Raw genomic sequence first — 27,451 nt, 5'->3', positions numbered from 1 at the left:
CAACAACAACACACCAGGGGGGACAACAACAACAACACACCAGGGGGGACAACAACAACAACACACCAGGGGGGGAAACAACAACAACAACACACCAGGGGGGGGACAACAACAACAACAACAACACACCAGGGGGGGACAACAACAACAGCAACACACCAGGGGGGACAACAACAACAACACACCAGGGGGGACAACAACAACACACCAGGGGGGGGACAACAACAACAACAACACACCAGGGGGGACAACAACAACACACCAGGGGGGGACAACAACAACAACAACACACCAGGGGGGACAACAACAACAACACACCAGGGGGGGGACAACAACAACACACCAGGGGGGGACAACAACAACACACCAGGGGGGGAAACAACAACAACAACACACCAGGGGGGACAACAACAACACACCAGGGGGGGACACCAACAACACACCAGGGGGGGAAACAACAACAACAACACACCAGGGGGGACAACAACAACAACACACCAGGGGGGACGACAACAACAAACCAGGGGGGACAACAACAACAACAACACACCAGGGGGGACAACAACAACAACAACACACCAGGGGGGACAACAACAACAACAACACACCAGGGGGGGACAACAACAACAACAACAACACCACACCAGGGGGGACAACAACAACAACAACACCAGGGGGGAAACAACAACAACAACAACACACCAGGGGGGAAACAACAACAACAACAACACACCAGGGGGGACAACAACAACAACACACCAGGGGGGACAACAACAACACACCAGGGGGGACAACAACAACAACACACCAGGGGGGACAACAACAACAACACACCAGGGGGGAAACAACAACAACAACACACCAGGGGGGACAACAACAACACACCAGGGGGGGACAACAACAACACCACACCAGGGGGGACAACAACAACACCACACCAGGGTGGAGAACAACAACAACACACCAGGGGGGGACAACAACAACAACACACCAGGGGGGAAACAACAACAACACACCAGGGGGGACAACAACAACAACAACACACCAGGGGGGACAACAACAACAACAACAACATACCAGGGGGGACAACAACAACACACCAGGGGGGAAACAACAACAACAACACACCAGGGGGGGAAAACAACAACAACAACATACCAGGGGGGACAACAACAACACACCAGGGGGGACAACAACAACAACACACCAGGGGGGACAACAACAACACACCAGGGGGGAAACAACAACACCACACCAGGGGGGGAAAACAACAACAACACACCAGGGGGGACAACAACAACACACCAGGGGGGAAACAACAACAACACACCAGGGGGGGACAACAACAACACACCAGGGGGGACAACAACAACACACCAGGGGGGAAACAACAACAACAACACACCAGGGGGGGACAACAACAACAACACACCAGGGGGGAAAACAACAACAACATACCAGGGGGGACAACAACAACACACCAGGGGGGGACAACAACAACAACACACCAGGGGGGACAACAACAACACACCAGGGGGAAACAACAACAACAACACACCAGGGGGGACAACAACAACAACACACCAGGGGGGACAACAACAACAACACACCAGGGGGGGACAACAACAACAACACACCAGGGGGGGACAACAACAACAACACACCAGGGGGGACAACAACAACACACCAGGGGGGACAACAACACACCAGGGGGGGACAACAACAACAACACACCAGGGGGGGACAACAACAACAACACACCAGGGGGGGACAACAACAACACACCAGGGGGAAACAACAACAACAACACACCAGGGGGGAAACAACAACAACACACCAGGGGGGGACAACAACAACAACACACCAGGGGGGGACAACAACAACAACACACCAGGGGGGACAACAACAACAACAACACACCAGGGGGGACAACAACAACAACAACACACCAGGGGGGAGAACAACAACAACACACCAGGGGGGAGAACAACAACAACACACCAGGGGGGAGAACAACAACAACACACCAGGGGGGACAACAACAACAACACACCAGGGGGGACAACAACAACACACCAGGGGGGACAACAACAACACACCAGGGGGGGACAACAACAACAACACACCAGGGGGGACAACAACAACAACAACACACCAGGGGGGGACAACAACAACAACACACCAGGGGGAAACAACAACAACAACACACCAGGGGGGGACAACAACAACAACAACATACCAGGGGGGACAACAACAACAACACACCAGGGGGGGACAACAACAACAACACACCAGGGGGGACAACAACAACAACAACAACACACCAGGGGGGACAACAACAACACACCAGGGGGGACAACAACAACACACCAGGGGGGGACAACAACAACACACCAGGGGGGACAACAACAACACACCAGGGGGGGACAACAACAACAACACACCAGGGTTGACAACAACAACAACACACCAGGGGGACAACATCAACAACAACAACACACCAGGGGAGAGACACACCAGGGAGGAAACAACAACAACACACCAGGGGGGACAACATCAACAACAACAATACACCAGGGACGACAACAACAACAACAACAACACACCAGGGGGGACAACAACAACAACAACACACCAGGGGGGACAACAACAACAACAACACACCAGGGGGGACAACAACAACAACAACACACCAGGGGGGGACAACAACAACACACCAGGGGGGACAACAACAACACACCAGGGGGGACAACAACAACAACAACACACCAGGGGGGACAACAACAACACACCAGGGGGGACAACAACAACAACAACACACCAGGGGGGGACAATAACAACACACCAGGGGGGAACAACAACAACACACCAGGGGGGACAACAACAACAACAACACACCAGGGGGGACAACAACAACACACCAGGGGGGACAACAACAACACACCAGGGGGGACAACAACAACACACCAGGGGGGGAACAACAACAACACACCAGGGGGGAACAACAACAACACACCAGGGGGGACAACATCAACAACAACAACACACCAGGGGGACAACAACAACAACACACCAGGGGGACAACAACAACAACACACCAGGGGGGGACAACAACAACAACACACCAGGGGGGACAACAACAACACACCAGGGGGGGACAACAACAACAACACACCAGGGGGGACAACAACAACACACCAGGGGGGACGACAACAACAACACACCAGGGGTGACAACAACAACACACCAGGGGTGACAACAACAACACACCAGGGGTGACAACAACAACACACCAGGGGGGGACAACAACACCACACCAGGGGGGACAACAACACCACACCAGGGGGGACAACAACACCACACCAGGGGGGACAACAACAACACACCAGGGGGGGACAACAACAACAACACACCAGGGGGGGACAACAACAACAACACACCAGGGGGGGACAACAACAACAACACACCAGGGGGGGACAACAACAACAACACACCAGGGGGGGACAACAACAACAACACACCAGGGGGGGACAACAACAACAACACACCAGGGGGGACAACAACAACAACACACCAGGGGGGACAACAACAACAACACACCAGGGGGGGACAACAACAACAACAACACACCAGGGGGGACAACAACAACAACACACCAGGGGGGGACAACAACAACAACAACACACCAGGGGGGGACAACAACAACAACACACCAGGGGGGACAACAACAACAACAACACACCAGGGGGGACAACAACAACACACCAGGGGGGGGACAATAAGGGTGGCGGCTGTGTGATGGAGGTCATCTTTATGTTTACATGTTACTGTCACATAATCACTTCCCTCTCTTGTATTAACGTAGTTGTGCTGGCGGGAGTTAAGCTCTGCTCTCTCGGCCCGCCTCTCAACCGTCAATCAACTGTTTCTACTACTTTTTTTCTTACACACACACACACACATACACACACACACATGCCACACACATGCCACACACATGCCACACACATGCCACACACATGCCACACTCATGCCACACTCATGCCACACACATGCCACACACATGCCACACACATGCCACACACATGCCACACACATGCCACACACATGCCACACTCATGCCACACTCATGCCACACACACAGACAGACACACCAGGGGGGGACAACAAGAAGAGGCTAGTGAAAAAGCTGGAGATGCAGGCTGGAGTGAAAGGGAAGATACTCCATTGGATAAGGGAGTACCTAAGCAACAGGAGACAACGAGTCAGTGTGAGGGGTGAGGTCTCAGATTGGCGAGACGTTACGAGTGGAGTACCGCAGGGGTCAGTCCTTGGACCTATACTGTTTTTGATATATGTAAATAATCTCCCAGAGGGTATAGAATCGTTTCTCTCAATGTTTGCCGATAATGCTAAAATTATGAGGAGGATTGAAACTGAGGACGATAGTAGGAGGCTACAAGATGACCTAGACAGACTGAGTGAATGGTCCAACAAATGGCTGTTGAAGTTCAACCCGAGTAAATGCAAAGTAATGAAACTAGGCAGTGGAAATAGGCCAGGCACAGGATACAGAAAAGGAGATGAAGTACTTAATGAAACGGACAGAGAGAAAGATCTAGGAGTTGATATCTCACCAAACCTGTCTCCTGAAGCCCACATAAAGAGAATAACGTCTGCGCCATATGCGAGGCTGGCTAACATCAGAACAGCGTGTAAGGAATCATTCAGAATCTTGTACACCACATATGTAAGACCAATCCCTGAGTATTCGGCCCCAGCATGGAGCCCGTACCTTGTCAAGCACAAGACGAAGCTGGAAAAAGTCCAAAGATATGCCACTAGACTAGTCCCAGAACTAAGAGGCATGAGTTACGAGGAAAGGCTGCGGGAAATGCACTTTAAGATACTGGAAGACAGAAGAGTAAGGGAGACATGATCACAACCTACAAAATCCTCAGAGGAATCGACCGGGTAAACAAGGATAAACTATTCAACACTGGTGGGACGCGAACAAGGGGACACAGGTGGAAACTGAGAACCCACATGAGCCACAGAGACGTTAGAAAGAACTTTTTCATAGTCAGAGTAGTTAACGGATGGAATGCATTAGGCAGTGATGTGGTGGAGGCTGACTCCATACACAGTTTCAAATGTAGATATGATAGAGCCCAATAGGCTCAGGAATCTGTACACCAGTTGATTGACAGTTGAGAGGCGGGACCAAAGAGCCAAAGCTCAACCCCCGCAAGCACAAATAGGCGAGTACAAATAGGTGAGTACACGAGTACACACACACACACACCCACCCACCCACCCACCCACCAGGAAGCAGCCCGTGACATCTGACTAACTCTCAGGTACTGCTAGGTAACAGGGGGGGCATAGAATGAAAGAAACTCTGCACATCGTTTCTCGCCGGCGCCCGGGATTGAACCCGGGACCACAGGATCACGTGTCCAGCGTGCTGTGCGCTCGGCCCCCTGAGGCCACCCTGTACCTACCCTGCAGGTATTGTCCCCTTGTTCAATGGTCCAGTGGAGGGGGGGGGGGTGGAGAGTGAGAGGAAGAAAGGTTGGTAAGGGGAAGTATACAGTAAGAGGTGGCGTAGGTAAAGAGGGGGGGGGGATGGGAAGCAATAAACAAACAAGTAACCCCTGGTATGGTATGCACAAAGAAAACAGAGCGCCTTTAAGTATAGAAAACGGGGTGTGTTCTTGGCTCAACAACTGGGTGCTGCCAAGCTAAACAGTTCCACTGGTGCTTCCCAGCCCTTCACCACACACTTCCCTCATCTGCACTCCACTAACTAATCTCTTATCTACATTTTGTGTACATATATATTTATATATATATATATATATATATATATATATATATATATATATATATATATATATATATATGTATATATATATATATATATATATATATATATATATATATATATATATATATATATATATATATATATATATATATATATTGGTAGCAGTCTTTCCTGTAGACATATATTTATTAAATATGACCGAAAAAGTAACATTAATAATTCTAACACGAATTTTCTCAATATTTCTTATGTTTCTTTTCACTGTCGATGGTAATTGAAAAATCAATTCTCCAAAATTCATTTTTATTTCTAGTCTGATGCGACACTTGAACGCGTTTCGTAATAACTTATTACATTTTCAAAGACTTTAGTTTACAAACACACAACTATAACCTGCAAACACTAAACAGAGTTTAAACAGCTTTCATTTTATACCTGTATTTGGGTGAGGTGATATGTTACAACAGTTTTGGATGAGGTGAAAACAAACTTTCAACACAAGACAGAACACGAAACAATGGGTATAAAATTGGGTAAGTTAAAGGGAAGAATGGAAGTAACTGCAAAGGGCCTATTGGCCCATATTTCTTGATGCTTCTATATTGGTGCGGAGTCTTGAAGTGGGTAGAATATAGTTGTGCATTAATTGGCTGTTGATTGGTGTTGACTTCTTAATGTGTAGTGCCTCGCAGATATCAAGCCGCCTGCTATTGCTGTATCTATCAATGATTTCCGTGTTTTTTTTTAAGACTTCTCTGGTGATGGTCTGGTTGTGGGAAGAGATTATATGTTCCTTAATGGAGCCCTGTTGCTTATGCATCGTTAATCGCCTGGAAAGAGATGTTGTTGTCTTGCCTATATATTGAGTTCTTTGAGGCTTACAGTCCCCAAGTGGGCATTTGAAGACATAGACGACATTGGTCTCTTTTAAAGCGTTCTACTTTGTGTCTGGAGAGTTTCTCATGAGTAGGTTGGCCGTTTTCTTGGTTTTATAGTAAATAGTCAATTGTATCTTCTGATTTTTGTCTGTAGGGATAACGTTTCTATTAACAATATCTTTCAGGACCCTTTCCTCCGTTTTATGAGCTGTGGAAAAGAAGTTCCTGTAAAATAGTCTAATAGGGGGTACGGGTGTTGTGTTAGTTGTCTCTTCAGAGGTTGCATGGCGTTTCACCTTCCTCCTTATGATGTCTTCAACGAAACCATTGGAGAAGCCGTTGTTGACTAGGACCTGCCTTACCCTACAGAGTTCTTCATCGACTTCCTTCCATCCTGAGCTGTGGCTGAGAGCACGGTCGACATAAGCATTAACAACACTCCTCTTGTACCTGTCTGGGCAGTCACTGTTGGCATTGAGGCACATTCCTTAGTGTAGACTGCAGTGTGGAAACCTCCGCTCCTTTCCGTGACTGTTACATCTAGAAAGGGCAGCTTCCCATCCTTCTCCATCTCGTAAGTGAAACGCAACACAGAATTCCACTCAAATGCCTCCTTCAGCTCCTGCAGATGTCTGAAATCAGGTACCTGTGTAAAAATGTCGTCAACATACCTGCAGTATATGGACGATTTCAAGTTCATGTCGACTGAGACCTTTTGTTCGATGGTACCCATGTAGAAGTTCGCAAACAGGACACCTAGGGGAGAACCCATGGCGACCCCATCTACTTGCTTATACATGTGCCCATCAGGGCTCAAGAAGGGTGCCTCTTTAGTGCAAGCTTGGAGTAGTTTCCTTAGAATGTTTTCTGGTATGTCAAAAGGAGTACAAGCCAGATCACGATACATTCTGTCCGCTTAGAGAGGTTCTTGTTTTTGTTATTAATACACCCAGGAATGGCAGACTGTTATTTTCACTATTTTCATGGGTTAAACGGAGTACTGACTCTATAGATGTTCTCTCTAGAGTTCTCTCTAGATGGCTTTTTAGATCAATTAGTTCATCTGTGTCTTTTACTATGACGAATATATCATCTACATAACGGCAGTATACCGTTGGTTTTTGCCTACCACTAAAGACTCTATCTTCGATGGTTCCCATGTTAAAATTAGCGAATAACACTCCTAAGGGAAAACCCATTGCTACTCCGTCTATTTGTAGATACACGTTACCTTGCGGACTGATGAAAGGAGCTGCCTTTGTCAGTAAACCTCCAGCCGGAGGAGGAGGAGCAGGGCAGGATGTACTCGTCCTGCTTTTTGACACAGGCCTAGGCCTAAGTGTTTGTGTTTAGTGCGCCAAATAGGTCAGCTGCAGCGCCACCAAGTCAACGCCCCTCCTGCCAACTGTGGTAGGCCGAGGATGTGTGGAGTGGCCAGAAATCAAAGCAGTAGTAACTTATGTGGCGAGATTTATGATCACTGAGGGAAGCAGTATGTGGAGGAGGGGTCACCAGCTACTACCTGGCTGCCCCAGGCACCACTTGTGTGTAAAATAGTCCTTGTGCCCTCCCTACCCAAGGTTGCAGTTTGTGTGCGACTGTCGTGTTTACACGATCGAGAGCCTGCCAGGACACCCATATACTGTATAGTGCCCCTACTCTACATGTGAGAACTGCGACCTAGAACTGCCTTGAAAGTCTCTATATGTGCATGTGTGTGCAGGGTAGAGTGCAGTGTTTAAGGCACCATCCAAGAACACACATGAAATGAGCCGCAGCAAATAGATGGATCGTAAATTGACATAGTTGGACGCGACAACAAGAGAAAATGGCTAGTGTACACGGAGACCATAATGACCCCCTCCCCTAAATGGGCCCACCTCTCCACCAGGGGCCCTCCGGCGTGCGTCCCCCCACCCGGGGGGCACTCCGGCGGGCGTCCCCCCACCCGCGGGCCCTCCAGCGGGCGTCCCCCCACCCGGGGGCCCTCCGGCGGGCGTCCCCCCACCCGCGGGCCCTCCGGCGGGCGTCCCCCCACCCGGGGGCCTTCCGGCGGGCGTCCCCCCACCCGCGGGCCCTCCGGCGGGCGTCCCCCCACCCGGGGACCCTCCGGCGGGGGTCCCCCCACCTAGGGCAGCGGAGGATGATAATGATGACGGCTTCCAACTAGTCCAACACAGAGGAAGTGTGAGACGGGACAAGCGACAGGGTGAGCAGCAGCATCATCATCAACAACAACAATGACAAGACGAAGACAGTGAGTGGCACACCCTAATCTTTCCTGCACTGGGATTGACAGCAGCAGATAAGTACAGATGGATTGTTGAGGCCGCACGCGCCCACAGAGCGGTGTATCGCATGATACAGAGCAGGTGTGTAGGTGGCAATTTTTTTTAATTTTAATTTTGCCCCGAGGGGCGAGTTTATTGGGCAGCGCCACTCATCTTGTGAGTGGACACACCGCCATAGCAGCATGTACAACACTCCCCAATAAGAAGAAAACCTGCTGGGTTGTTCATCCTGTCACTTGTACCCAGACACAGCTGGGACTTGCTTAACTGTCTCAAGTGAACAGCTCCTCAAACAAGAAGATTAACATCTATCAACCCTTAAAGCTTACATTATCTTGCGGGTGGAAAATGGGGAAATCTTTTAAGAATAGTATCAGTATTTGACAAATAGTGTTTTACTAACTCAAACAATGTGGGATTTATTATTCTACACATATTCCTAATGTCTCTCAGGTGTTCACATTCACGTAGATAGTGGTCAAGGCGGTGTCCATCACTCTCACCACAGATTTTGCAACTTCGCTGATCAACTGTTGTTTCCATTCCATATCTCCATGGGTATTTGTATCCAAGACGGATTCTCGCTATTACTGACTCTCCCTCGTCGTCCTCCTCTTCGGCCATAATGATTGGGATTGCCAGCTGCAACCATGTTGTACCATCGTACAGATTCACTGGTTTGTGCTTCTATCCTCCTTTCCTCAGTTACCTTGTCACAGTGATGTGGCCTGACAATACCTCTAATTTGTAGTTGAGTCTTGTGTATGAAGTATTCAATATGGTCTCCTTCAGCGCCTTCAGCAGCCAGCACATCTGCTCGTTCATTCCCACATATTCCAACATGGGAGGGGATCCACAGAAACTTGATGACTCTTCCCTGATTGGTAAGTGCTCTCACAGCTCTCTTAATTTCAGCGACTATTGCAAGATTTTCTGCCCAATTTTTACTTAGGCTTTGCAGTGCTGCTTTTGAATCGGTGCAAATCACTGCACCATTAGTGTTCCGTTCAAGAAACCTTAACGCCATAACAATGACAGTTAGTTCTGCTTGGGTTGAAGAGGCATAGTTCTCAATACGTGCTTTTTCTTCATTTCTGCGTTGGAAAGTATTATCCTTGATTACCGTGTATGCTGCACCAGCCCTTCCATTGACAGGATTAGATGACCCGTCAATGTAGATTTGATCTAGTTCATCTCCGGCTTCTTTATAAATTTCCTCGAGATACTTGTGCTTCATTTCTTGTGGTATCATCTTGGATTTTTTCATTGCCATTTCATTGATGATGATCTTGCATGAGTCATCCTCCCAGGGAGGTAACCTCTCTACAGGCAGGAGCTCACGGGCTTGCTCAAGCAGGTGAAGCTCTTCGAGGTAGCAGACTGATCTGTGATGCCATTTTTTGCTTCTCCTGTTTCCCCCCTGAAAGTAGCACAGAGCTCAGTTTTTTCTTAGCAATATCATTGTAATGGGGCTCTCTGGCTATCCTAATTGCAAGCTTAGCATTCAGTTCCTGAATTCTGCTTTTAACACTAGGAAGGGACAACTCCTCTTGTAGATTAGACGTTTTGACAGTTCTTCGAACTCCAAGAATGATAGTCATGGCTTCATTTTGAATGCTTTCAAACCTTTTTATATCGCTTTGGGAGTAGGTGCACAGAACTGGTGCGGCATAGTCTATGATGGAGCGCACATAGGCTGTGTACATCATTTTAAGCACAGCAATAGAGGCTCCATGTCCATTCCAGGTCATAGCTCTCAGTGCCCTGACTCGACTTTTGCATGTTCCTATGAGTTGATTGAGCTCCTCTTTCTTCCCCTTGTTAGAGCCGACAGTGACACCACGATACCGATAGTGGTCAACCCATTCAAGTGTTACACCATTAATTTGCAGTTCTTCATTTGCTCTCCGCTTGTGATGGGAGTATGCCTTCGTCTTGTTTGTGGAAAGAGTGAAACAGAGCTCAATACATTTCATTCCGAGGAGTTCAATGGACTGTTCAATTTTTCCCAAGGTGGGAGCTTGTATTAGGACATCATCTGCATATCCCACTTGTTGTGTTCCTTCCAGAAAATCAATATTTGCAATGGCGTTCATAAGTACATTTAATAGTGTAGGGCTTAAGACTCCGCCTTGGGGGGTCCCGAGTTCCATATTCATTGTTCTGGAGACTGCTCCATTGAAGCAAACTTTGGCTTTCCTCCCTGTGAGGTAGTCTTCAACCCATTTCGTATGTCTCCCCTTTACACCCATGCATGCAAGCTCGTCCAGGATTACAATCCCCTGTGCTTTGTCGAAGGCTCCTTTGATGTCAACAAATACAGAGTACCTAGCCGTGTCATTAGCCAAGTAATTAACTATACAATTTGCTGTGCTCCGTCCTTTAACAAATCCATTGACCCCTCCCCTAACCTGCCTATTTTGTGCAACAGTCGGTTTAGGATGATCCTTTCAAGCATCTTGCAAGTGAATGACACGAGACTGATAGGTCTGTAATTACCAGGGTCATTGGGCTTCGGTATGGGAACAATTATTGTGTGTTTCCATTGTGTGGGCAGCACTCCACTTAGGAATGACTTGTTAAACAGGTGGAGTAGTGGATTCCCAGACACTTCACACAGTGCATTGAGTATATCGTAGGTGACGCCATCTTCACCAGGTGCTGTACTTTTACCTGTTTTCATAGCGCCGCTTACTTCCTGGGCTGTGATTGGTTCCCCATATTCGTCACTAGACAGTGCTCTTGTTATCCTAATTCTTCTGTCATCATGTCGCAGGAGCTGTTCCCTGCTTACTTCTGCAGGGAGGGAGGAGGAGGATGCTGCATCACTCCACTTGTGAATTAGTTCCTCAGCCTTACCCTGGGGGTCTTTGTGAGCCGCAGGCCGGGCTCTGCCCCCCAAAGCTATCTGAATTTTTGCCCACACTTGTCTTGCAGATGTTTCCCGTCCAGAAGCAGTCTCCGTGGTGTAGTGGTAAGACACTCGCCTGGCGTTCCGCGAGCGCTATGTCATGGGTTCGTATCCTGGCCGGGGAGGATTTACTGGGCGCAATTCCTTAACTGTAGCCTCTGTTTAACGCAACAGTAAAATGTGTACTTGGATGAAAAAACGATTCTTCGCGGCAGGGGATCGTATTCCAGGGACCATAGGATTAAGGACTTGCCCGAAACGCTACGCGTACTAGTGGCTGTACAAGAATGTAACAACTCTTGTATATATCTCAAAAAAAAAAAAGAGCTTGTGAATTCAAGCCATTGTCTTTCCCACTCTTTAATCTTCTCTTCCCTGGCTACTTGACACACAGTTTTAAACAACTCTTGGTTACTTTCAGCGGGATGTCTCCGGTACTCTCTACTCATGTCTCGCACATTTGCGTTAAGCATCTTTATGTAATCATTCTCATACCATTTTATTTTCTTCCTCTGAGGGTTACTTCGCCCAGGCGTATGGCGCGGAACTCTTAGACAGCTCTCAATTTGATGATTAAGGTCATCAACAAATGTGTCAATGTCTTGTGGGATTTGGTATTCCGTGAACCAGCCACTCATCCTGTTTATGAAGTGCGGCCTCATATCTGGTCCGAGTGATAACCTTTTTCTATTATTCGTCTCTTTCCTTCTCTTGCTCATGTCGACGGTGGTAATCAGTGCCCAATGGTCACTACATAAACTGTGCACAATGTGTGTACTGGCATCCGTGTCCTGTGCATTCAGCAGGAGAGCATAGTCTAGTCTTCCTCCTCTGAGGTGAGTTGGCTGTTCATCACCCAGGACCCTAAGGTTTTCACTTCCCCTGACAACGAGTGACAGTTTCCGTCCATTGACATTGGGCTGATGACAGTTGGCACCAAAGTGTGGGTGTCTGGCATTCAGGTCACCGACCAGCAGGGTAGGTTCTTCATTAACAAACTCAGGCAGTGCGTCAAGGTCAAGTTTACTCTGTGGGACATATAGGTTGATTATATGTAGGGCATTATTGTTTAAGTAAAGGGTTACTCCCAGTGATTCAAACTCATCCCCCATGTGCAGGTCATCAATAATCTGTGCGGGAATGTTGTTATTTACAAAAGTGATGAGACCCCGTTTTCTTTCCCCAGAGGGCAGGGAGAACTTGCGATAACCGCTGAACCTTGGGTTGAAGTCATCACCTACCATCGTCTCCTGTAGCACTATGACATCAGTTTGGTGTTCACGAGCGTATTGTATGATGTCATTAATTCTATTGCGAACGCCATTGCAGTTCCATTGTAGGATAGTGAGACTTTCTTCAGCGTGGTTATCCATCGTGGAGGTGTTGGTCATCAGATGTACTGTGTGCGGTGTTGTTGCTGGTGAGAGTGTGTTCACTGGTGGTGTTGTATGTGGTGTTGCACCACCGTCATGTGCTGGGGGTACTGTTTGTATGGGTGCCAGTGGTCAATGGTGTTGTGTACACTGGTGGTGGTGTTGTGTTCACTGGTGTTGAGATGTTCACTGGTGTAGATGTATTCAGTGCTATGGGCAGCAATAGCACTGAATCTGCTGCTGTGTTAGCGCATGGATGCATGGGCACAGTGCCCTGAAGTACTTCAGAGACCAGTCTTGAGTATCAAGGTAAGAATGTTAAATTGTTAGAAGCAAACCCACAGACAAGACAAACTAAAATTATAATCAAGAACCACATTACTCATTTTGACGTGGAATTTCTCAAGGACTTTAAAGAGATTGTTTGGGTCGGGCACAACACTGGACCAGGGGGTCAGGCCAAAAATCCAGCAATCGCTCTGTGGAAGGGAGAACTGCCCCCCAGTCATTAAAATACCAGGCATGAGGCCGTGCAAAGTGGAGAGGTATATTGGCAGCCCGTCCTTATGTGGCAACTGTCAACGGTGGGATCACAGAACGTGGCAATGTGATCGCCCAGTTAGGTGTGGGTGTTGCAGTGGCTCTCACGACACCAAGCAGTGCCTAGCTAAGCTTGCACCGGGTGGGGGTGGCGGGGTAACACCTAAATGTGCCAACTGCACGCAGCCCCACCATGCTTGGAACAGGTATTGCAGCGCGAGGCCTACTTGACGGGGCTCGAGAACACCGAATCACACCGCAGGTGGACCAGTGAACAGGGGCGGGAATAGCACCGTGAACAGTACCACTGCAAGCCTGGGACCAGCCTGGGACCCAGCCCAGGGTCCAGCTCACAGTAGACCGACAACAGTCTGGGGCAGTGATCACTCAGTGAACAGGGGAACCCAGGGTGGGGAGGGCAATCAGTGATGGGCCATGGGCAGGTGTAGCCAGCCACCACCGCTCCCCCATCCCTGAGGTCTTCCCACCTCTTCCCCCTCCCAGGAACCCACCCACCCACCCACCCACCCCCACCTCAATCTCTACCCACGGTGTCACACCACTACGCAACCCCCAAACCCATATCAATGAATCAGACCCCTCCACTGTCTCCCATCTGCCTCCCCCTCCCCCTCCAGGCACTCCTGACCCCCAGAAGGTCGTCACTCCGGTTTGTGTCAAAGCAATATTAGACCGTATGATACAAACTCATCCAGTCGTCCTCCAAATATTGCAAAAGCAAACAGAACTTGAGAAAGCCCTCTGCCAGATTAAGACGACTCGGGAACAAATCCTCAACATCTTGCAACAGCAGAGTCCATCAAGTGGAGGACCTGCAAGCCAGAGCCTGGTGCAAGATGATGCAACACATACTGCCGAGGTCCGTCAGCAGACACAACCAGCACACCAGCACACCAGTGCACACAGTAACACTAGTGTACACACTAACACCAGTGCACACAGTAACACTAGTGTACACAGTAACACCAGTGTACACAGTAACACCAGTGTACACAGTAACACCAGTGCACACAGTAACACCAGTGCACACAGTAACGCCAGTGTACACAGTAACACCAGTGTACACAGTAACACCAGTGTACACAGTAACACCAGTGCACACAGTAACACCAGTGCACACAGTAACACCAGTGCACACAGTAACGCCAGTGTACACAGTAACACCAGTGTACACAGTAACACCAGTGTACACAGTAACGCCAGTGTACACAGTAACACCAGTGTACACAGTAACACCAGTGCACACAGTAACACCAGTGCACACAGTAACACCAGTGCACACAGTAACGCCAGTGTACACAGTAACACCAGTGCACACAGTAACGCCAGTGTACACAGTAACGCCAGTGTACACAGTAACACCAGTGCACACAGTAACGCCAGTGTACACAGTAACACCAGTGTACACAGTAACACCAGTGCACACAGTAACACCAGTGCACACAGTAACACCAGTGTACACAGTAACACCAGTGCACACAGTAACACCAGTGCACACAGTAACACCAGTGCACACAGTAACACCAGTGCACACAGTAACACCAGTGCACACAGTAACACCAGTGCACACAGTAACACCAGTGTACACAGTAACACCAGTGTACACAGTAACACCAGTGTACACAGTAACACCAGTGTACACAGTAACACCAGTGCACACAGTAACACCAGTGTACACAGTAACACCAGTGTACACAGTAACGCCAGTGTACACACTAACACCAGTGTACACAGTAACACCAGTGCACACAGTAACACCAGTGTACACAGTAACACCAGTGTACACAGTAACACCAGTGTACACAGTAACACCAGTGTACACAGTAACACCAGTGTACACAGTAACACCAGTGTACACAGTTTTTTATTATTATTATTATTATTTTCTACCACAGACGTGGCCACACATTTACAATGCTAACCAGCATATATACATTTTCTTCTGTCCTCCATGGACAGGGTTAGAGAAGTGTTAAACATATAGTTCAAGGGTTTATTGAACACTCAACCACAGAAGGTGAGTCGGTGCTTTTAAAATGCTAAGCTAACCTACATACGTAAATACATAGATACACAGATTTACGTATGCCATACATAAAGTGTTCGATGTGTCTTTTACATAGTGTCATTAATGTGCATTTACAAAGGTGAAATGTAATTCTGATCAGCTTCCATATGTACTTTATACATATACATACACACACACACACATTTATACATACATGTATGCATACATATATACACATGCATTCACATACATTTGTCTCTTTTACTCTGACAGAGTGAGATAGCTGATAGAGAAACTAGTGTGCAATTAAGAGTGCATGTTTTCTCTTTCACAAAGTTGACACATGGTGTACTCGACATTTGGGTTTTGAGAAAGCTGCCAGATACGTCTATATCCCAGGCGTATTCTGGCCACTATAACATCACATTGCCGGGTTCTTGTTCTATTAGTCCCATATGTGAATGTCTCCTCACGATATCTATCATAATATTTAATGCTACAACTTTCAGGTCTTTGAGAATTTGTTAGGTCGGTGAGATCTTCATTAGATATTTGTTTAAGTATTCTCTTTGTCACTGCTAATGAAACACCCATATCAATTTCTACCACTGGTTTTCTGCAGGCTGTCTTTGCAAGCATATCAACAGTGTCATGCCTTGAGATGCCAACATGTGATGGTATCCATAGGAATTTAATTTCAAATCTGTTTTCTTTAGCAGCTAAAACATTCATTCGAATATCACTGACTATTTTCTGGGTGTCACTACTATGTGCGTTCAATGCCTGAAGTGCACTCTACGAGTCACAGTATATAAGTCCACTGCCTTTACACAGTAACACCAGTGTACACAATAACACCAGTGCGCACACAGTAACACCAGTGCGCACACAGTAACACCAGTGCACACACAGTAACACCAGTGCGCACACAGTAACACCAGTGCGCACACAGTAACACCAGTGCGCACACAGTAACACCAGTGCACACACAGTAACACCAGTGCACACTCAGTAGCACCAGTGCGCACACAGTAACACCAGTGCACACTCAGTAGCACCAGTGCGCACACAGTAACACCAGTGCGCACACAGTAACACCAGTGCGCACACAGTAACACCAGTGCGCACACAGTAACACCAGTGCGCACACAGTAACACCAGTGCGCACACAGTAACACCAGTGCGCACACAGTAACACCAGTGCGCACACAGTAACACCAGTGCGCACACAGTAACACCAGTGCGCACACAGTAACACCAGTGCGCACACAGTAACACCAGTGCGCACACAGTAACACCAGTGCGCACACAGTAACACCAGTGCGCACACAGTAACACCAGTGCGCACACAGTAACACCAGTGCGCACACAGTAACACCAGTGCGCACACAGTAACACCAGTGCGCACACAGTAACACCAGTGCGCACACAGTAACACCAGTGCGCACACAGTAACACCAGTGCGCACACAGTAACACCAGTGCGCACACAGTAATACCAGTGCACACACTAACACCAGTGCACACACAGTAATACCAGTGCACACACTAACACCAGTGCACACACAGTAATACCAGTGCACACACTAACACCAGTGCACACACAGTAATACCAGTGCACACACTAACACCAGTGCACACACAGTAATACCAGTGCACACACAGTAACACCAGTGCACACACAGTAACACCAGTGCACACACAGTAACACCAGTGCACACACAGTAACACCAGTGCACACACAGTAACACCAGTGCGCACACAGTAACACCAGTGCACACTCAGTAACACCAGTGCACACACAGTAACACCAGTGCACACACAGTAACACCAGTGCACACACAGTAACACCAGTGCACACACAGTAACACCAGTGCGCACTCAGTAACACCAGTGCGCACACAGTAACACCAGTGCACACACAGTAACACCAGTGCGCACACAGTAACACCAGTCCGCACACAGTAATACCAGTGCACACACAGTAACACCAGTGCACACACAGTAACACCAGTGCACACACAGTAACACCAGTGCGCACACAGTAACACCAGTGCGCACACAGTAACACCAGTGCGCACACAGTAACACCAGTGCGCACACAGTAACACCAGTGCGCACACAGTAACACCAGTGCGCACACAGTAACACCAGTGCACACACAGTAACACCAGTGCACACACAGTAACACCAGTGCGCACACAGTAACACCAGTGCACACTCAGTAACACCAGTGCACACACAGTAACACCAGTGCACACACAGTAACACCAGTGCACACTCAGTAACACCAGTGCACACACAGTAACACCAGTGCGCACACAGTAACACCAGTGCGCACACAGTAACACCAGTGCACACACAGTAACACCAGTGCACACACAGTAACACCAGTGTACACTCAGTAACACCAGTGCACACACAGTAACACCAGTGCGCACACAGTAACACCAGTGCGCACACAGTAACACCAGTGCGCACACAGTAACACCAGTGCGCACACAGTAACACCAGTGCACACTCAGTAACACCAGTGCACACACAGTAACACCAGTGCGCACACAGTAACACCAGTGCACACTCAGTAACACCAGTGCACACACAGTAACACCAGTGCACACACAGTAACACCAGTGCGCACACAGTAACACCAGTGCACACTCGGTAACACCAGTGCACACACAGTAACACCAGTGCACACACAGTAACACCAGTGCACACACAGTAACACCAGTGCACACTCAGTAACACCAGTGCACACTCAGTAACACCAGTGCACACTCAGTAACACCAGTGCACACTCAGTAACACCAGTGCACACTCAGTAACACCAGTGCACACTCAGTAACACCAGTGCACACACAGTAACACCAGTGCACACACAGTAACACCAGTGCACACTCAGTAACACCAGTGCACACTCAGTAACACCAGTGCACACACAGTAACTCGTGTGAACATAATAATTACACAGCACAGTTGACGACAAACAACCTCAAAATGGATAATCACAACGAAGAACATCTCACTATACTACAGTGGAGTTCGCAATAGAATTAATGACATCGTACAGTACGTCCGTGAACACCAAACTGACGTCATAGTGCTACAGGAGACCCTGGCAGGTGATGACTTCAACCCAAGATCAGCAGTTATCGGAAGTTCTCCCTGCCCGCTGGGGAAAGAAAACGGGGTTTCATCATTTTTGTAAATAACAACATTCCCGCACAGATTATTGATGACCATTGATGACCTGCACATGGGGATGAGTTTGAATCACTGGGAGTAACCCTTTACTTAAACAATAATGTCCTACATATAATCAACCTATATGTGCCACAGAGTAAACTTGACCTTGACACACTGCCTGAACTTGTTAATGAAGAACCTACCCTGCTGGTCGGTGACCTGAATGCCAGACACCCACACTTTGGTGCCAACTGTCATCAGCCCAATGTCAATGGACGGAACTTGTCACTCTGTCAGGGGAAGTGAAAATCTTAGAGTCCTGGGTGATGAACAGCCAACTCACCTCAGAGGAGGAAGATTAGACTATGCTCTCCTGCTAAATGCACAGGACACGGATGCCAGTACACACATTGTGCACAGTTTATGTAGTGACCATTGGGCACTGATTACCACCGTCGACATGAGCAAGAGAAGGAAAGAGAAATAAAAGAAAAAGGTTATCACTCGGACCGGATATGAGGCTTGTTACGGCCCTACTGGGGCGTAACCGGGTTCTTCTCTGATGTTATTAGAGTTTGGGAATCCGGCCCCAAGTTAGTAGGGGCTTTCAAGGGATGTGTTCTGTAACGCAAGTTAAATTAAAGGGGGAGGGATACAAATGTTCTGATTTATATATATAATTTTACCACCACCATAAATATATAACAGTTGCACACAGGGGTTATTACTACACGGTTATGTACAAGCTTGTCTTCCTCTGAAGACACAGGATGCTCCACGGTGCTCACGATGAATCCTCTTTGGTTCTCTTGGCGAATCTACCCTGGCCACAGGCCAGCCAAATCACAGTTCCAATGGGTGCTCCGTCATGGAGGCCTTCAACCACAAATCCAGCCTGTAGCTGGCAGGTTCCTATCAGCTCCGCTGTGTAGGCCACTCCACTACCGATAGTAGGGTTGCGAGCCCTAGGCAGGAGCCTCGTGTGATCCCGATGATCACTCTCCTCACTAAGCACCACAGTGGCTAGTCTCTTCCACCAGCCAGCCCCGGATACGACGATTCCTGATACTGCCATGTCACAGGCAGGCTAATACTCTCAGCAGAGTTCGTCCGGGGGTGACTCACAGCTTCTTCAGAGCAAACTCGTGAAGAGACCTTGGCTGCCTTGGGTAGACTGATCCATCATCCAATACAGCAGTCCCAGGTCGGCTCTGTAATCAGACACGTCATTAGTACTGGGACTAGGGAACCTCACTTACAGGCTTAGACACAAACGTCCACCTCTTCATTCCATAGATGGCGTTGCTGTCTAAGCGCCACCTCACCAGAGGTCAGCAGCGGCTATGTTACGAGCTGATTAAGACGGGAATCCAGCACCTGTGGCCGGTATATCCCATCCTCACTAGATGGCGTCGTCCATTTGGAGGGGGTTTCGGGAGCGGACTCACAGATGGCATTGTCGTCACTGCTCCGTGCTCCGACGATGGACTCGGGTCCGTAACAAGGCTGCACTTCATAAACAGGATGAGTGACTGGTTCACGAAATACCAAATCCCAGAAGACATTGACACATTTGTTGATGACCTTAATCACCAAATTGAGAGCTGTCTAAGAGTTCCGCGCCGTACGCCTGGGCGAAGTAACCCTCAGAGGAAGAAAATAAAATGGTATGAGAATGATTACATAAAGATGCTTAACGCAAATGTACGAGACATGAGTAGAGAGTACCGGAGACATCCCGCTGAAAGTAACCAAGAGTTGTTTAAAACTGTGTGTCAAGTAGCCAGGGAAGAGAAGATTAAAGAGCGGGAAAGACAATGGCTTGAGTTCACTAGCTCTATTGGACGGGAAACATCTGCAAGACAAGTGCGGGCAAAAATTCAGATAGCTTTGGGGGGCAGAGCCCGGCCTGCGGCTCACAAAGACCCCCAGGGTAAGGCTGAGGAACTAATTCACAAGTGGAGTGATGCAGCATCCTCCTCCTCCATCCCAGCAGAAATCAGCAGGGAGCAGCTCCTGCGACATGATGACAGAAGAATAAAGATAACAAGAGCACTGTCTAGTGATGACGACTATGGGGAACCAATCACAGCCCAAGAAGTAAGGGGCGCTATGAAAAAGGGTAAAAGTACAGCACACGGTGAAGATGGCGTCACCTACGACATACTCAATGCACTGTGTGAAGTGTCTTGGAGTCCACTACTCCACCTGTTTAACAAATCATTCCTAAGTGGAGTGTTGCCCACACAATGGAAACACGCAATAATTGTTCCCATACCGAAGCCCAATGACCCTGGCAATTACAGACCTATCAGTCTTGTGTCATGCACTTTCAAGATGCTTGAAAGGATTATCCTAAACCGACTGTTGCACAAAATAGGCAGGTTAGGGGAGGGGGTCAATGGATTTGTTAAAGGACGGAGCACAGCAAATTGTATAGTTAATTACTTGGCTAATGACACGGCTAGGCACTCTGTATTTGTTGACATCAAAGGAGCCTTCAACAAAGTGCAGGGGATTGCGATCCTGGATGAGCTTGCATACATAGGTGTAAAGGGAAGATATATGAAATGGGTTGAAGACTACTACACAGGGAGGAAAGCGAAGGTTTGCTTCAATGGAGCAGTCTTCAGAACAATGAATATGGAACTCGGGACCCCCCAAAGGCAGTCTTAAGCCCCACACTATTCAATGTACTTATGAACGCCATTGCAAATATTGATTTTCTAGAAGGAACACAACAAGTGGGATATGCAGATGATGTCCTAATACAAGCTCCCACCTTGGGAAAAATTAAACAGTCTATGGAACTCCTTGGAAGGAAATGTATTGAGCTCGGTTTCACTCTCTCCATAAACATGACGAAGGCATACTCCCATCACAAGCGGGGAGCAAACGAAAACCTGTAATTAATGGTGTAACACTTGAATGGGTTGACCACTATCGGTACCTTAGCGTCACTGTCGGTTCTAACAAGGGGAAGAAAGAGCTCAATCAACTCATAGGAACATACAAAAGTCGACTCAGGACACTGGAAGCTATGACCTGGAATGGACATGGAGCCTCTGTTGCCATGCTTAAAATGATGTACACAGCCTATGTGCGCTCCGTCATAGACTATGCCGCACCAGTTTTGTGCACCTATTCCCAAAACGATATGAAAAGGCTTGAAAGCATTCAAAATGAAGCCATGGCAATCATTCTTGGAGTTCCAAAAACTGCCAGAACGTCTAATCTATGAGAGGAGTTGTCTCTTCCCAGTGTTAAAAACAGAATTAAGGAGCTGAATACTAAGCTTGCAATTAGGATAGCCAGAGATCCCCATTACAATGATATTGCTAAGAAAAAACTGAGTTCTGTGCTACTTTCAGGGGGAAACAGGAGAAGCGAAAAATGGCATCACAGATCAGTCTGCTACCTCGAAGAGCTTCACCTGCTTGAGCAAGCCCGTGAGCTCCTGCCTGTAGAGAGGTTACCTCCCTGGGAGGATGACTCGTGCAAGATTATCATCAATGAAATGGCAACGACAAAATCCAACATGTTACCACAAGAAATGAGGCACAAGTATCTCGAGGAAATTTATAAGGAAGCCGGAGATGAACTAGATCAAATCTACACTGACGGATCATGCGGGGTTTTCTTTTTGTTTATCTGCCTGGTGGGGGGTCTGCCTTCGTTCTTGCCCCTTGTGTCCCTTGTGTTCTGAGTATTTTCTGGTGGTACCCCCTGCTAGGTCTCCCGTGAGTGTACACGTCCCGGGGGTTCAGCTCTTAGAAAGTTGTTTGGTAGCTTTGGGTGCCGGTTAGCAGTACCCTGCCTGGGATTACCTGAGCGCGAGTCCTCTTATAGTAAATGCTCAGGACCCTGGGAAACCCCTGGGGGCGCGCGGGTCCGATGGATGTGACCCCAGAGTCTCCCCTCGCTTCCAGCGAGTTTGAGGGTTGCTCTCGCCCTTTGTCTCTGGATGACTCTGTTTTGCCTCCGTCTGCTGCCTGTGGGGTCAGTGACACCTTCGACCCAGAGTCCTGCGAGTTTGGTTGCTCGTTGTGACTCGGTTACCCAGTTGTGCTGACTAAGCGGGTGCGGGCAGCAGGGGCGTTGCACTTTGAGCCTTGGTGGTGGCAACGCTCTTGTGGTTTACTCCCCGGGAGACCCGGGGCTGCCCCGTTTTGGTTCGTGTTGGGACTTGGAGGGTGTTGGTTGCTTCGGTTCCTTCCATGCCCCCTTGTCTTTCCCCTGGATCCCCCTTCCTGCCTGCATCCAGTTCCTTACCATCTGTAGGTTCGGTGCGGGGCTTGATGGTGTTGAGACTCGGGGAATTCCCCTTCCGGGGCAGTGATGGGGGCATTTGAGCCTGTTTCTCCAGCAGTGTTGTAAGAGTCTGCCAGTGGGCTCCCTTCCTTTGTGTTTTCACGGCTGCCCCGATTTTATGGTAGGGCCAGGGCTTTGGGGGGACGGCTCGGCCCCGGGACCTGTCGTGTAGGTTCCCGGGGCTGGGGGAGGGGCTGACTTGGGGGGCCTTGGCCCCGTAGGACCCCGTGGGGTTTTTTTTATCCCCCTCTAGGCGGGGCTTGTAGTTACGCGGAGTGGGGTCTTTCCTCCCCACTCGCCGTACGTGCTGTTGGGCGTCGGCCCCTCCCCGGGCTCAGATCGTTGGCCTTTGAGTCAGTTGGTTCTGTCCTGTGGGTGGACGTTTCCTCCCACCCTTTTTGGGACGGTGTTTTCATCATGTTTCCCCGTTCTTGGGGTTCTACGTGACTTATGGTCTCGGGTGTGCATGCGCCTTTGTGTGCCTTCGGGACTAGTGTTGGCTTCTGTGTTCTCGAGGGTTCGGGAAGGCTTTCGCTATTTCCCTCGTTATTGGAACGTCTGTCTGCTCCTCGTCCTTGTTGCCGTTTTGGGCTACTAGCAGTTGGGCTGCTTGTGGCCAGTGGCCCAGTTTGGGCTACTTTTGGCCCGGTTGGGCTTCTTGTGAGCCGGTTGGGCTACTTGTGGGCCGGTTGGGCTACTTGTGGGCCGGTTGGGCTACTTGTGGGCCGGTTGGGCTACTTGTGGGCCGGTTGGGCTACTTGTGGGCCGGTTGGGCTACTTGTGGGCCGGTTGGGCTACTTGTGGGCCGGTTGGGCTACTTGTGGGCCGGTTGGGCTACTTGTAGCCCGGTTGGGTACCTTTTTGGGCTCTGTCTTTGCTTCGTTGGCCGGTTTTTATTGTTCCTGCTTACTCTTTTGGCTACTTTTCTAGTGCAGTAGTTCTGGTTGGCGCCTTCCCGCAGAGAGGGTTGTGCGGTTCGGCCAGCGTGTCATGCGCATGTGCCGTGGAGTTTGTTTTGGTCTGGGCGGTGTGTTTCAGTGCTGGTGTTTGGCGCCCTTTTTGCTCAGGTGCTTCGCCTCTCGCTCTTCTTCCTTGCTGCGGTATGTGCCCCTTCGCTCCGGGGGTGTCCTGGTTTCCAGTTGTGGGGAGGCCGCCGAGGTTTTCCCTGTGTCATGGGTGTGGGCCGCCTCCTTCGCCTCTCCCCTGCTCTCCTGCGGGTCCGGCTCTGGCGTCTTCACCTGGCGGTGCTCCCAAGTTCTTCTGGGCACGGTTGAGTCGTGTTACGTTCGTGCCACCGTTCGCCAGGTGAGTTTCTGCGGTCTGGCGTCTTTTGGCCGGGTGCTGGATGCCGTGTTGTTTATATACCTGTCTTTATTTGGGTATATTTTGTACGACTAAGACCGTTCGCACACCAGTGACTGTCCCTTTTTTCAACCCTTCCTGTCCCACTCATGTGCATGTCCAACCCATGCTAGTCATTCAGAGGACCCACCTTTTTTCGTGTTATGAGGTGTGGGGGTTGTGGTGTTGGTTCTGTACTCACCTGGTAAGGCTCCTGGCTGTGCTTGCAGGGTTTGAGCTCTGGCTCTTGGGTCCCGCCTATCTGGTAGAACTTGCGGGATAGTACCAGTGGAGTGCAGTGGTGCTATAAGCACAATAGGGGAACACTGTATAACCGTCAGAGGTCTGCGGTTGTTACACGACCTACTTGGGAGCATACACCTTATTGCTGATACGTCCGTGGACTTCCGGGGCACACTAGCCTGTTTTCGATTAGAAGTTCCGGCCCATCCTGGTTGTGGGGGGGGGGGGTATGTGAGGCCCACCAAGCAGCTGCCTGGTGGGCCTCCCTCTGGCCGGTCTTGCCTGGCCTCGGGCCGGGCTTGGGGTGTATATGAACTCCCAGTACCCCATCCAGCGGGTATCTAGTGGGGTTTGTCCGCCGTCGGTCGCCTGGTGTGCAGGTTTCTGGGCCTGCTGGGTTCTGTCGTGTCTCCATTGGCCCTGCCTGGGGTCTGCCTGCTCCGTTCTGCCTTTGCAGAAGCGAGTTGCTATTTACATGTTGCATGTTGCGGTGGTACCTGTTGCTGCTACTGCACGTGTGCATTGGTACCGTGTTTTGCGGTGGCATGTCCTGGTTCCTGTGTCCGGTTGTGGTGTGGCACTTTACTGCTGTTTTGTGCCTAAGGCTTGCGTATGGGGGTTTGCTTGTAGTTTTTCATTGTCTTCGGTTTTGCCCTCTCATGTGTGGGGGTTTTTTCTGTCCCTGCCTGATTGTCCACCTCTGGTTGTTTTCCTGTGGTTTTTTGGTGCTTCTGCTCTTTCGTCTTGTCTCTCCCCAGTCGTTTTCCTGGCATCTCCTTTGGTCGGTTTTGCCTGCACTTGCTGCGATGTTGGGGGGCGTGGTCGGTTTCCACCGCTTCATTTTCTTGTGCGTTCCCTTGTTTCCTCCTCTGCCGCAGGGGTGTTCTGCGTGTGTTCCTTGGCTTCTTGGGCGTTTTTCAGCCTGTGTCCTGTAGTGTGCTTCTTTGTCTCGGTCTGTTGCAGTTGCTCGTACCCCTTGGTTCGGGTACTGTTTTCTGGCGGCAACCCTTCCGCCTTCTTTGGTTTCCTGGCTTGCCCTGCCGGTTGGTTTTTTGGGGTCTTGCGATGTCTCGCGTCGGACCCGTCATTTCTGAACTTCTGAACTTCTGGCGGGCTTGCTTGCTTTGGGGGAGTTTTTCTGTTCGGCAGATGTTCCATCTCCTTGTGCCGCCTGGGTTTCGGTGGTCGCGCTCGAGATCTTCCCGCGGCTCCGCCTTTTCCTGAGCTCAGAGGGACCTTGTCGGGGCTGCTTACATTCTGCCTCGCGGTCTCGCCTTCGGTTGGTGGTTGGGTGGCTTCGTGGCAGGCGTCCCACCTGCGTACTTCTCTTGGCGGCAGTATGGGGTATTTTGGCGGTCCTTCCTTTTCCTGTCCCTTCTTAGGTGGTTACTCTAGTTAGCGTCGGCTTGGTTTTCTGGTGGGGGTTGGGGGCCGTCGTCTTGCCACATACCGTCGCCTCTTTTCGTGCGGCGCTGGCGGAGCCGCTTCGGCTTGCTTTCGGTCTTGGTGTTGCTTCTGCGCCGTTAGTAAGCTGGGTCGTGCATCGTTTCACCTACGGCCTGTTCGTGCGCCGCTTGCACCATCCTGGTCTCTGGTCAGCGTGCTCTGTCTTCTCCTCGGTTGGTAGTGCCCCTTCGGTTCCGGTTTGTTTTTCGTCGGCTCTTTTTCCTTTTGGCATTTGCCTCTGGGGGTCGAGTCGCTGAGTTTTCTTGCTCCTTCGGTTTAAGCATTTTGGTTGTTCGGTGGCAGCAGTCTCCATCTTTTCTGGCGCGGGGTGGGGCTGCTGCGTTCTGGAGGGGTCCATGGTTTGTTGGTGCTTCGTTGGTCGGGCCGGGGGTGTGTTGTGTATTGTGTTCAGTGGCGGCCCTCCGCTGTTGTTTGCGTGCCACGGCCGGAGCGCGTTTTGCATTGATCCGGTTCTGTTCTTCCCGGTTGATGGTGTCCCGGGTTGTCGGCCGTGTTCTTGCGGCTCAGCTGCCTGTGTTCTTCCCTATGCACGTGGCGTTCGTGGCTTCGCTGCTCTCGCTGCTGTCTGGGCGACGTGTCCTGGCAGTCTTTCGGGCAGGGATCCTTGGTGTTCATACAGGGGGCCTTGCTGCTCATTGTTCCCGGGACTTTTCAGGGCTGTGGCGCCTTGGGTTGGCGTTTGCTGCCGGTTGTCTCACTTCCGTGGGGGGTGTGTGGTGTCCGCCTCCCGGTTCCGTCCCTTTGACCTTCATCTGTGGGTAGTTAGCTCCGGGGAGCCGACGGGGCTCCCCCTAGAAACCCAGCATTGAATGTAATGAAACGCCATTTTCTGGTTAAGACCCGGAGGCTCCCCGGCAACCCTCCCTCCGGTCGGCGGTTTTTCGCGTGTTTTGACATACAGCCTCGGAACTGATGGGTGGATAGCCGGCGTGGGAGGTCTGGGGCTCCCCCTTCCCCCTCCCGGGGAGGGGGGAGCTGCGCAGACAGCGGCGCGGTGACGTGTGACGTTATACTAGTTTCCTTGTTTTCTGTTGGGGAGTTCTGTCCAC

The 27,451-nt window shown here is 49.8% G+C and overlaps 1 protein-coding gene across 1 annotated transcript in view; it reads right to left on the bottom strand.

Moving 5' to 3' along the window:
* The window catches only part of LOC138364439 (proline-rich protein 36-like), a 33,983-nt gene extending 7,465 nt beyond the window's left edge, over positions 1-26,518 (bottom strand). The window contains exon 1 of the mRNA XM_069324074.1: positions 26,492-26,518. Coding sequence (XP_069180175.1) covers positions 26,492-26,518 — 27 coding nt within the window. The remainder of the gene's footprint in view (positions 1-26,491) is intronic.
* Between the last annotated feature and the right edge of the window lie 933 nt (positions 26,519-27,451).

The sequence above is a fragment of the Procambarus clarkii genome, chromosome 13 (assembly GCF_040958095.1).
Source record: "Procambarus clarkii isolate CNS0578487 chromosome 13, FALCON_Pclarkii_2.0, whole genome shotgun sequence".
Lineage (NCBI taxonomy): Eukaryota > Metazoa > Arthropoda > Malacostraca > Decapoda > Cambaridae > Procambarus > Procambarus clarkii.
This window is presented reverse-complemented; position numbering and strand designations above follow the sequence as displayed.